The sequence below is a fragment of the Gekko japonicus genome, unplaced genomic scaffold (genome assembly GCF_001447785.1).
Source record: "Gekko japonicus isolate JY-2015 unplaced genomic scaffold, Gekko_japonicus_V1.1 scaffold141, whole genome shotgun sequence".
Lineage (NCBI taxonomy): Eukaryota > Metazoa > Chordata > Lepidosauria > Squamata > Gekkonidae > Gekko > Gekko japonicus.
This window is the reverse complement of record NW_015176455.1, coordinates 67,601-80,788: the sequence shown is the minus strand read 5'-3', so window position 1 is coordinate 80,788 and position 13,188 is coordinate 67,601. Positions and strand designations below refer to the sequence as shown.

The 13,188-nt window shown below is 43.2% G+C and overlaps 1 protein-coding gene across 1 annotated transcript in view; it reads left to right on the top strand.

The window, feature by feature from the left end:
* The first annotated feature begins 1,903 nt into the window (after positions 1-1,903).
* The window catches only part of CLHC1 (clathrin heavy chain linker domain containing 1), a 23,264-nt gene continuing 11,979 nt past the window's right edge, over positions 1,904-13,188 (top strand). The window contains exons 1-5 of the mRNA XM_015426933.1: positions 1,904-2,104; positions 4,689-4,876; positions 6,591-6,721; positions 10,607-10,808; positions 11,796-11,917. Coding sequence (XP_015282419.1) covers positions 1,922-2,104; positions 4,689-4,876; positions 6,591-6,721; positions 10,607-10,808; positions 11,796-11,917 — 826 coding nt within the window. The 5' untranslated portion in view covers positions 1,904-1,921. The remainder of the gene's footprint in view (positions 2,105-4,688; positions 4,877-6,590; positions 6,722-10,606; positions 10,809-11,795; positions 11,918-13,188) is intronic.

Here is a 13,188-nt window from a genome sequence, read left to right as displayed (position 1 = left end):
GCAGTTATGTACTCCATTATCCTCTATGGGCAAGCGTCCTCTCCATTGTTCCTTATGGGCAGGCATGAATTTTTTATTGGCATTATGGATTCTCTATTGGCAATTATGTACTCCATTATCCCCTATGGGCAAGCATCCTCTCCATTATTCCCTATGGGCAGTCATGGATTCTCTATTGGCAATTATGTACTGCACTATCCCCTCTGGGCAAGCCTACTCTTCATTATTCCCTTTGGGCAATCATGCATTCTCTATTGGCATTCATGTATTGCCTATGGGCAATTGCTGTCCACTCATGTATTCCCTATGGTCAATCGCTTGTCCTTAGTTTTAGTACGTCCCATTATTGCTATGTGCAAGTGTATGTGTATCTGCTTGGGGGAAAAAATTAATTTGGAAAATTTCTGTGCTATGTCTGCAAGGAGTGTGCTCAGATTTAGTGATATTCCCTTACCAATGCTTAGTGCAAACTGGTTCTAATGCATTAACTCAGTAACCTTTAATATAATCCTGTAAAGCAGGCCAGTATTATCATCCCCATATTTTAGACAAGGAATGTAAAACTCAGGATTCCAGGGGCATGTAGAATTTTTTCTTCTTCATCTCCTGACCCAGCCAACAACCCAAACTTATAAAAACCTCTGTAGTATTGCTGTTACCTCAGGTCACTAGTCTACTCAGGGTCTCTTATTTTTTAAAAAAAGAATTAAAAAACCGTACTGCTATCTAGGAAATAAAACCAACACATGGTGTGCACAGATGAAAAGCGACATTTCTCAAAAGCATAGAATAAAAAGGTTAAGAGTTATTTCTTATAAAGGTACATCAGAATTTACATGGCATTGGCAGGTAAAAATCAGAAAACAAGCACAGGAAAAATGAATTTAAAAGGTTAAAATACAAGTTCCCTATGCAGTGACTACTACTGCATCTTAAAGCCTGACAGGGAGCAAACCTTACGTTCATTATAAAAGTCCTTTTGTTCAAGCTGTTTGAAAGCTCTCTCAGAACAAAGAAGTCAGAATGAAGAAGCCAGCAAGAAACAGAAATTCATCCTATGCTCAGGTCTAAAAATATAGGATATGCCTGCCTTCCAACACCTGAAAGCTACTGAAATCTCCAACTGGTTCTCCAAGTTCTTCCCCCTGAGTGGGATACAAGGTTCTGTGAGAGAAAGAATGACAGCTAGTTAGATAAAGTATCCCACTAAGATGTTTCAATTGAGCAAACTTCAGAGGATGGCGGAAGACAGGAAGGCCTGGCGGGATCTGGTCCATGGGGTCGCGAAGAGTCGGACTCGACTATGCGACTGAACAACAACAAGATGTTTCAACCTGATGCAGATTAAAGCAGCTTTGAACACAGTCCCTTGTAAATGGTGTACTTTTATAAGCCACTTCACATTCCTTATGAAAGCATCTCAGCACACCCTGAGAAATTTTCTAACATACATCTTCTTAGCATACCATGGAGGAGGAAAGGAATTTGAAGCTTCTACTAGATGAGTGAATTCCAGATTTTCACATTAACAAACAGAGACCAGAAGGGGGAATATAGTACATAACAGATAGAGCTGGTCTGGTTAGCTGCTGTAACCTTAATCATTCAGCTAATAAAAGTCATGTCTCTTCACTGCTTCATTCCCCTGCAGGCTTCCTAAAGGCCATTTCATGGGTTTATGGCAGTGCTGAGGCCTTTATCCACTAGTGTAACCAGCTCTCTTAATCCACATTCCGTTCAATGGGACTCTCCTAGAACAAAGAGCTGGAGAATTGCCTCCAAATCTTTTGATGTTTCTAATTATTTTAACAGTGACATCTTTTCTTTTAGGCTGTGACTGAAGCATTTCTTCCATTCAAAGGAGACTGAGCAAGGCTTTACACTTTCTACCTGTGATGGAAACCTAGCTGACTTCTCTACTATGTCATCAGCGGGCATCGGAGTGAGCAGACATTCAGTACTGCCTCCTATCATCCCAGAGAGTGAGAAGGAGTTTCTGGAGAGCATCCAGAGATACATCATTTCAGAAATTGAGAAAGTAGGCTGTACCGAGGAAGGGCCAGCTGAGGAGTATTATGTCATATACAGAAATGTGTTTGAAATGGTAACTGACCATTGCCACATATATTACACTTTTCTGAATTAGTGGGTGTGATCTTTATGGACTTGGGATACTAGTCTTCTTCTTGCTGAAACTTAGGGTGAATGTAGCACTTACGTGCACAAAATCCTTTACATAATTAATCCTATCCCTGCAAAGTTGACCACTATTTTTATCCCCACATCTCAGGCAGAAGGCTAATAGCTTGATTAAGGCCACCTAGTGGGATCAGAACTGAGGCACAATTTGTGGAGGAGTGCAGCTCAGTGAGAAGAGCATCTGCTTGGCATGCAGAAGGCCCCAGGTTCAATCCCTGACATCTCCAGTAAGGAGCAGGCTGTAGGTGATGTGAAAGTTCTCAGCCTGAGACCCTGGAGAGCCACTGCCAGTCTGAGTAGACAGTACTGATTTTGGTGGACCCATGATCTAATTCAGTATACGGCATCTTCATGTATGTTCAGCTTCCTGACTAAATACTCACATGTTCAGGGCCTAAATTAGGGATGCCAGCCTCCAGGTGGAACCCGGGGATCCCCTGGAATTACAGCTCATCTCCAGACTAAAGAAATAGTTCCCCTGGAGAAAATGGATGCTTTGGAGAGTGGACTCTATGCCATTGTACCCCCACTGAGGTTCCTGTCCTCCATAGTCTCCATCCCCCAAATCTCCAGGAGTTTCCCAACCTGGATGTGGCAACCCTATGACCCCTGCCACGAGCCAGGGGGGACCTGGCCACTCTAGGCCAATATAGATGAGATGCTAATCCAGTTCATGATTGGACAGCTGAGGGGTGACATGATCGAGGTTTACAAGATTATGAATGGGATAGAGCAGGTAGAGAAAGAGGTACTTTTCTCCCTCTCTCACAATACAAGAGCTCGTGGGCACTCAATGAAACTGCTGAGCAGTCGGGTTAGAATGGATAAAAGGAAGTACTTTTTCCAGAAGGTGGCGGCGGCTAGAAGCATGGACAGCTTCAAGAGGGAATTAGATAAACATACAGAGCAGAGATCCATCAGTGGCTATTAGCCACAAGGTATAGACAGGAACTCTCAGTCTAGGGCAAGTGATGCCCTGTATTCTTGGTGCTTGGGGGGGCAACAGTGGGGGGGCTTCTAGTGTCCTGGCCTGAGTTTGCTCTGGCTTTTCTCAAATCTTTCCTAAATCTGCTTTGCTATGAAGTTTTGCTTTTTCAGCAGCTGCATCAGGGCAAAGCTTAGATCTGGCAGCCATATGGATGGGGAAATGTGGCTTTTCTCAGTCATGCCTCTAGGGCAGTCATTTCCCCCGCCCCTGTTTCCACAGCAGCCACTTCCTTGTCCCACCACCAAGCAGCCTTTTTTTTTAATGGCAATTAAATATTAGTATAAACATTAGAATAATTTGGTTCTCCAGTTCTCTGCATTCGCAGGCTTCATGTTTAAAAAGAGGCCATCTCTATCTCCTTTCATTGCAGAGATATACTTTCCCCATTATATCTCTTCAGTAAAAAGAGCTAGACTTACTTTTTTAAAATGAAAGTTTATAGAATCATAGAATCATAGAGTTTGAAGGGACCTCCAGGGTCATCTAGTCCAACCCCCTGCACAATGCAGGAAATGCACAAATGCCTCCCCACACACACAAACCCAGTGACCGCTGTTCCACACCCAGAAGATGACAAAAAAACCCTCCAGAATCTCCACCCAAACTGGCCTGTTAATTTAGTGAACATGATGCACAGATTGTAATAATGATATTCAGTTGCTGATTATTTTAAAGGAAAGAATGCTGATAAAGCCCTCTAGAGGTGGTGGCATCCACTGCCTGGTGCCTAGGTCAGGGAAGCTACAGAGAAACCTACTATTTGGAAGCCCTTGTTGCTTCTGTGCTGTATCAGCAGTTGCATCAGCAGTGGGTATACCACACAAGCTTGTCCCCATGTAGAAAACTCCAGTATGTAACCGGTAGGTAGTCACAGATCTTTTGGGTAGTACTAGCAACTGGGAACACCTATATAACGCTTGTGATTAGAACCATCTGTAGTAAAGTAACATACACATTCTGTTTGACTGAGTTCATTTTATTTGGGGTTGGATCCAGAGTAAATTGACAAATTTCACCTTCCTGCTTTAGACCACCCTCATGTCATTTCTCAGGAAGCAGCATTTCGTAGTGGTCAGTGGGCTACAGTGGGAGGGGGGAGGCAGGAAAGTTTCATTCTGCCATTGCAAAATTTAGTCTGGATCCAATCCTTTGTCCTTCATAAAGTTTAAAATAAGGATAGCAGTTGCTTAAAAAAGAAAACAAACGTGTAAACATGAATGAAGTCCCAGTGCAATCAGTGAACTAGTGGAAGGCAGCACTCTGGCATAATTACTTGAAAGTCAGTCCCATTGAATAACTAAGGTTTACGTCTGAGTAAACATACATAGGATTGGGCAGCATGCATTTAACACAATAGGATTTACTTCTGGGCAAATATGCAGGGGATTGTGCAGTTGGGTCCTTGGAGAGGTAAGTTTTTGGAATGGAATGTTTGCTTATTTTGTTTGTGATGTTATAAATCAGCAGTGGCAGATACCCAATCTTCTTGTTATTGACCCAGATAATTGAGCACGTCAAGGCATACAAGAACATCCTGACTACTATCAAGCAGGAATATGATGCCTTTATAGAAACAATAAAGAAAGGCCAGAGAACTGCATTCTACCTTCATGGAAAATTAAAAGTGTTAGCATGTGAACCTACAACTCTCATGTATTATAAGAAGAGAATTACTCAACTGGAAGAGAAGTAAGGGACCCCTTCTCTTACTTTAACTATAGACTTGCATCATATTTTATATGCAATATTGTGATTACAATCAACTGGTGCAGTTGGCCCATTAATATGGGAACAAAGGGGTCTTTTTATAAGGACTGTATTCTGCTGAAAACCATCCATGTTTTATAAAGAAGGGCAGAATGGAAATATTTTAAATGAATCACAAAACATTTAAGTTCAGTAGGGGAGTGACTTCTGTGCATATACAAGTCCCCAGATCCCCCCCCCTCCCGTTTCCCATGAACAAGTTTTTGAGGTGCAGAGCTGGAAAAGATCCTCTTGTTTGGAGAACCACTGCCAGTCAGAGCAGACAGAACTACACTAGACGGACCCATGGATTAACTAGCAGTGCAATCCTAAGGACATTGAATGGACCTGAACGGGATTCTGACTATTCCTGTCTAAGGCAGCTTCATGTGTTCAAAGTGAAATGCAAATGGGTTTCTATAAATGGCTTCGTATGCTTATGACCAGCATGAAAAAGATTAGGAAAAGAACTTCTCTTCCCCCTAAGATTGTTTTGGGCATTGCTTATTTTTTTAAATTTCATTTTGGCTTTATTTCTTTTGCTTGCTTGGCTTTTGTTAGCAGCCTTGAGCCAGACTAGTTGATAGGAAAGGGGGGATATTAATGATTGAAGAGATAATTTCTTTAAACAACTGAATGTGACTTTTCTGCCCCAAGGAAGGTTTGTAGCAGCTTACAAAATATGAAAGGAAACTATTTATTTATGTAATTCATTCATTTGTACTCCACCTTTCTCCCCAGTGGGGAGGACCTGAAGTTTCCTCCATTTCATCCTCACAACAACTGTGAGGTAGGTCAGTTGTGAGAATGACTGTCCCAAGGTCACCCAGTGAGCTTCGATAACACAAGTGGGGATTCGAACCTGGGTCCCCCAAATACTGGCCTAACACTCTTAACCACTACACCGCACTGGCTCTCCAATTTCTTTCTAAAATTTCAGAAATTGCGTTAATGCTAAAAACAGCAGCAACAAAAACAGCAGCTCATAAAAGCTACGGTGCCAGGAGCATACAACAACACAATACGGATGCAAACACAGGCTTCTTCGTTTCAGGGGAGCATTAGTGTTTTAAAGTATATGACTTCCTGTGGAAGGATGCATGCAGTTATGTTATAGTATCTGCCTGGCTGTTCAAGAGAACTGTGACGTGCAGCTTTCCCAAATGGGTTGACTGAGAATGAAAAACAGACAGGCATAGGATGTTTTGTTGTTGAGAGTTTTCTTTTTCCCCATTGAAACACTAAGGTTTTATTATACCAAGCCTCCGATACATAGAGGTAACAACTTTTAACATCGTTGTGCTCAGAGTTTAAAACCACATTCCCTTTCTTCTGAACCTTAACTGCATTGAAACAAGTAAGTAAGAAACAGCCCTTCCACTTCTATCCCCTTGAATGGATGCATTCATTAAAACTTTCCTTCTGACCCAGCATTTTAATTCCAAATTCCAACTCCCCAGTGCAAGGGACCAAAAGCTAAATAATCCTCATGAGAAGCACAAGGTTAAAATAAGAACAGCTGCAAGAATCAAAGAGTTTAAAGCCCCTCACAGACCCCCTACTTCAAAAGCCAGTCTCCTGAGGCACCTGCCTGGATGAGTGAGGCAGGATTATACTGACGCAATTCTAACTTTAAATAGCTGTTCTTTTTTTTTAGGATAAAGAAAATTGAGAGCAATTCTGTAAGAACTGAGAACTTGATACAGAAAATAAGAAATTTTAGGACAGCATCTGCAGCTGAAACTCCACCCCAAGGCAAAAAGTTGAATCCTTCTAAGGCCATACCGGGTAGGACATCTATACTGGAGAAATCAATTTTGTCTGAGATTAAATAAGAGCCATCCAGTCCATCCTCCTGTTTCTTACAGTGCCCAACTAGAAGCCTTCAGGGAAGCTGACAAGCAAGCAGAAGACAACAGCCATCTCCTGCTTTTATTCCACAGCAATTTGTGTTCTGCAGCATACTGTCTCTGAACATCAAGGATTCATTTAGGATGATCCTCATATGGCTAGCCTGTACCTTGGAGACAGCTCCTCATTGGTTGCGGTGTGGTAGGAGAAGAAGAGTTGGTTTTTATACCCTGCTTTTCCTTTTCTCTACCTTGTTTTAAAGCAGGTTATAATCACATCCCTTCCTCTCCCCACAACAGGCGCCTTGTGAGGTAGGTGGGGCTGAGAGAGTCCTGAGAGAACTTTGACTGGCCCAGGGTCACCCAGCAGGTTTCATGCGAAGGAGGAGTGGGGAATCAGATCCAGTTCTTCAAATTAGAGTCCACCACTCTTAACCTCTACACCACATTGGCTCTCATTGGTGCAGTGCTGACCCAAGTAAAACTGTGGCATTCAACTACAATCTCTTCAGCAAGCCATTTTGAGGAAGCACTGGGGGCGGGGAGTGGCCAGTCATACCTTGCCTATTCTCAAGATAGCCTGCTGATGTCACCTCTCAGCTCTTCTTCCCTACTTCCTTGTTTCTACATTCTCACCATGGGTGATTTCCCACAAGCGCTGCTCCGCGCTCACTCTTCTCTTTGGCTGGATGGTACCTGTCAATTTCACACAAGCTGCTGTGCAGCTGCATTTTGCCTCGCAGCTTCGTGCGATTTTCCCCGCGTCTACTCAATCCTGTGTTTTGAGGACTGAGTAGACGTGGGGAAAATCACACGAAGCTGCGCAGCTTGTGTAAAATTGACACGTACCATCGGGGCAAAAGGGAGGAGTGAGCGTGGAGCAGCACTTGTGGGAAATCACCCCATCTGTCTGCAGTGCCTTTCTTTTTACCCCTGCCTTTCTCCCTAAGGGGGAACCAAAGGGGCTTGCAACATTCTCTCCTTTTCCGTTTTATCCTCACAAAAACCTTGTGAGCAGAAGGTTAGACTGTGAGCGTGTTACTGGCTCAAGGTCACCCAGCAAGCTTCCATGGCAGAGTGGGGATTCAAACCTTTATCTCCCAGGTTCTAGTCCAACACTTACAATGACATCACGCTGGTTTTGAAAGGCTTGTTAGATGTCCTTGGGTAACCCTCTGGTAAGAGTTTGTTGGATGTCCTTGGACACGTTATCCTCTCTCTGCCAAACCTGCCTCACAGGAGGAGAGAACAAATTTATTGCCCTAAACTCCTGCAGAGGAGGACAGGATAAAAACCCCTGGTTGTCTGTCTGACAGGATGGGGGAGGGAGATCAGGCTTGAAACCACGTGGCAAAGTTCATGTGCCGGCAATGGTAAACAAAGCCAGCAAAAGTCGCTGGCTGCGTATAGCCACTTCCCTTAAAGAATTTTGGGTTGGTCATCACTCAGAGCCATAATTTTGGATTGGTCATCACTCAGAGTGAAAAGTATGCAGGCAGAGAGTGATTCAGCTAAGCATACCTTTATTTAGTCAGGAACAAAGACAACTGACCAGCTCGCAGGCCGGTTTATATTCATTCAGAAAACCCGCCACCAAACTCACCTAAACACACCCCCTACTCCCGATAGGCTATTTACAGTAACCGAGAGACCCATTGGCCTCCCGGCTTGGGACCTAGCCCTTTCATTGGGCCGGCTAGGATCCTACGGACCCATTGTCTTTAAACTTGAAGCTATTGAGGGATTGTGCCTGGCCAGCCCGGGCAAGTCCGGGCATGTCAGGCTGAATACATTACACAGAGCCATGAGTATTCAGGGACAGAGCGATTCACAAATCAGAATTATAAAGAAATATAAATAAATAAACTGCCCTGGAAAGAAGAACAGGATAAAAACCCCTTGCTGTCTGTCTGGCACATTATGAAAGGAGGAATCAGGATTGACATCTCTCAGGTCTCTTGGTGTGGGAGCTGGTAATTCCCACCCCAGTGGCACTATAGTTATTTGTGTTCTTTGAAGATGTTTTCTTTAAAAACAACAACAATGGGGCATGATCCAAGCATAATCAATTTTTATTGATTTATATATTTATTTTTAACAAATTCTGTCTTGCCTATCTCTTAATAAAACAGGGTCACTTACAGCAGAATTAAAACCACACAATATCATACTAAAACCAGATAAGAATCAATTTTAAAAAATCAACAATAACTCCTTAACCTTAAAACAGTAAAATCAAGACATCAGAAGCCCAAGGGACAGCAGAAGCCAAAATTGTTTTTAAGTCCATCCTTTAAAATAGAACAGAGTTAAGCATACAAGGATTATAGACCAGTTGCACTCACTCCGGTTGTGATGAAGTGTTTTGAGAAATTGGTACGTAGTCACACCGTCTCATGTCTTCCATCTACACTGGATAGTCACCAGTTTGCATATAAGGCAAACAGATCCACAGAGGATGCCATCACCACTACTCTGCATACTGCTCTGTCACATCTGGAGCAGCCGGGGAGTTATGTGAGGCTGTTGTTTGTGGATTTTAGTTCTGCCTTTAATACCATCCTCCCAGATAGATTAGTGTCCAAATTGGAGGGCCTTGGACTCTCCAGCTCCATATGTTTCTGGATTTTGAACAATTTTATCTTATTACCTTAACAATGTTTATATATTTGTTCTGTTTTACAGATGAACACACACGAAGCTGCCTTATACTGAATAAGACGATCAGTCCATCAAGGTCAGTATTGTCTACTCAGAATGGCAGCAGCTCTCTAAGGTCTCAAGTGGGGGTTTTTCACATCACCTTCTGCCTGGTCCAGCCACTGTTTGTTGGTGGAGAACGTGTGGAGAGGGTGGCTCCTTTTAAGTTTTTGGGAGTGATTATTGAGCAAAACTTGACCTGGAGCGCTAGCACCACTGCTCTGGTGAAGAAGGCCCAGCAGAGGCTCTTTTTTCTCAGACTTTTAAAGAAAAATAACTTGAGTGAGAAAATACTGATGTCCTTCTATCGTTGCTCAATAGAGAGCATTTTAACATACTGCGTCTGTGTCTGGTTTGCCAGTTGTACGGCTGTGGATAGGAAAGCACTCCAGAGAGTTATCACCACAGCCCAGAAGATTATTGGCTGCCTTCTCCCATTCCTGGAGGAATTGTATAGTTCTCGATGCTTGAAAAAAGCAAAGAACATTCTGCAGGATTTGTCACACCCTGAACACTCCCTGTTTGAACTGCTGCCTTCGGGTAGAAGATATAGGACAATTAAAACAAGGACAAACAGATTAAAAAATAGTTTTTATTCGAGAGCTATTATTGCTTTAAATGTTGCATGAAATTGGAATTTGGGTGACATTGGTGGTTTAAGTTGCAATGTGAACCTTAAGGGAGTTATGGGATGGTTGTGAATGGTTGTGTGGGTGTATGAGTATGGTTGTAGATCACCGAATGATTGCACCTTTAATTTCGTTGTACTATGTGCAATGACAATAAAGTATATTATTATTACAAGTAGCTCTCCTGCTTAATTTCAGTTGAACAGGACCACTATTTTTTGTTGACTTTGTTTTTCACACGTGTGGATGCTGTGCCGTTAGATAGCATGTGCAGTATGCCAGAACACAGAGTATGTGACCGTGCCTTTCAGCATTGTGATATACTTGGGCTTTTTCCTTTAAGAAGTGGGAGGACCCCTTAAATTTTGTTAATGAAAGCTATCACTCATTTTATTTTAATTCCAGTTTGTTCTCCACTTGAATTCTGTAAAAGAGCTGGTGTGCTCATTGCAGTCACAAATTCATGGAAAGTTTTGTTCTTCCTTCCTCAACAGGTCTCAGCCATAAAGATTCCTTCAACATGAATGCTCTCACTAAGCACCTTGCTCATCTGCAAAAGCGGATCCAGGAGCTGAAAGAAGCCGTGTTTACAAAATATGTCCCTGTGGAGAACATGGCCATTATTGAAGAGAAGCTGCATCATGCCCTGAGCCAGCGAGATAAGTCCGAGGAAGAGAATGAGAAGCTGAAGTTTTGGTATAATTTTTCTATTTACAACATACATTTGCCTTTTCTTAAGATGAGCTTGGGGGGGGGATTCTCCCCTCCTCCCATGCCACTGAATTACCGTACTGATACAGTGCTCTCTGCTTACATGAGAAGAAGCCAGGGCTTAGTGGTGCCTGATGTTCTGTGTTCAATCCATGGTACCTCAAATCAGAGAATCCCATATAGCACAACTAGGGAGAGATCCTTGGCCAAGGCACTAGACAGATGGAACCCCCTGCAAACAGTTATCTCACCCAGAACATGATCACTTTTATTTAATGGGAAGGGCCTGAAGCTTAAGTAGCAGAGCATATGCCTTGCATGTATAAGGACTCTGTCCCCAGTCTGTCCTGTGCAGGGTGTTATTGTTAATGACAGACTGTTAATGAAATTGGTTTTTAGGTAGCCGTAGTAGAAACCCCAAAATGTAGGGGATGTTTTAAAAGTCAATTCAGACAGTATAGTCTTACAGAGATGGTAGCCGTTCCCACACAACTGAATGTTACTATATGCTTGTTTGATTAATCACCAGCTGTCTTGTGGAATCTAGAATTCATGGTCTGGTCTTGAACAATATTCTCCTTTTGTGGAGCCATAGATTCGGACAATGAGCATATCTCTGTATGGAAAAGACTTTCATATCTACCAGAACATAGAATTTAATTTGATCCTAAGGCAATGAATTATGAGTCTTTTGAAGAATCAGGGCAGAGAAGTTCTGTGGGAAAATTTGTGGCACTGAAGATAACCTTAAGGTTTGATGACTGAAGCTTGAAGGGGGGAAAAAATGGAACAAAATGCTAAGGATGAAGGACGTTAGGGAGACCAATGGCACAATCCTAAACAGAGATACACCCTTCTAAGACCATTGACACCAATGGGCTTAGAAGGGTATAACTCTGCTTAGGATTTCACAAGTCTTGTGAACAGTCTGATGAGCCAGCCTCATTCACCCAGTGTTGTTGTTCTTTGTAGCTATTATCGAATAACACAGTTTGCGAATGCAGTGAATTTCTGGGAGAATACAGACAAGAGTGTTGAAACCTTGAAGCAAATAATCGATCAGATAAAAGAACATGAAGAAAAAATTGGAAAAGGTAAACGTTTGTTTAGATTGTCACCATTTCACAGCAGCCGTTTTCCCCTCCATAACAGGCAAGCAGCCACTCAGAATGTGCATTTGATCAGGATTAATTCATATCAATATATCTCATCCCTTTCCTTTACAATACCTCTGTTCCACACCACCTCATTAATTGTCATTAATCTGATTTTTAAAATTGACATCTCAGTGAATTCTGCTTGGGGCGTTTTCCCCTTCCTATTCCTGAACTGGTCCCTCTCCTTTAGATTTCTTCCTCAACTCTTATTTTTAAAACAACCCCTAGCCTAAGCCAACCCATTTTCACATTTCCTGTTTCTCTGTTGCCAACTGACTCCACAATCCATCTTCCATTACTTCTTTGCAAGTCCCTCAGTTCCTGTGTGTTTGTAGAGACTGTAAACCCTCTGGGCAGGTGCTCTGTCGCTTGGTACACAGTAAGTTATATTTTGAAATATTTATTTATTTAACACATTTATCCCCAGCCTCTGCCTATAAATATCTGAAGCATGACTTATTGCAATAAGAATCCTAAAAAACAGAAAAACAATAAAATAGTGAGATAAAAAGATGCAGCAAAATCTGAGGAAAAAATGCAGCAAACAATTTAAGATTGCATCCAATGAAACCATTAAAACCCTACTAAAAGAACAAAGGGATAAAACCCAGATGGTCTAAAAGAGGAATCAAAGTGTAAGCCTATGCCACCTCTCCATATGGATTTCTGCAAAGTGGCTTATCTTGATAATTCTGTATAGGATTACACAGTAATAACAATCCACAGTGGAAGGAGGCCTGAAAGAATAAAAGAGAGGAGGAGGAGGAGATTGGATTTGTACCTTACCCTTCACTCGGAGCCTCAGTGTGGCTTACAATCATGGCCGGCTCGCCCGCTAGGCGAGCTAGGGGCTCGCCTAGGGCGCGCCGGCCCTCAGGGGCGCCAAACTGCACCCCGCTCCCCCAAGCCCCGCCGCCGCCGCCGCCCTAACCGGGCGATCACCGCCTCCCTCCTTCTCCTGCAGGCTCTCTTTTTACCTCCGCTGCAGCGCCTGCCAGCCAGCCGGGCGCTTCTCCGCCTCTTCAGGCTGCTGGGCGCCTGGCGGGGAGTGGGGAGTGGGAGCATGCTCGGAGGCAGACGACCGGGCGGCGGCGGCGCTCTCCTGCCTGCCTGCCTGCCTGCCACTCCTCCCTGCTCCCGCCTCCTCCTCCGACTTTTCAGGCTGCCAGGCGGGGATGGGGGGGGAGTAGAAAGCGCGCTCGGAGGCA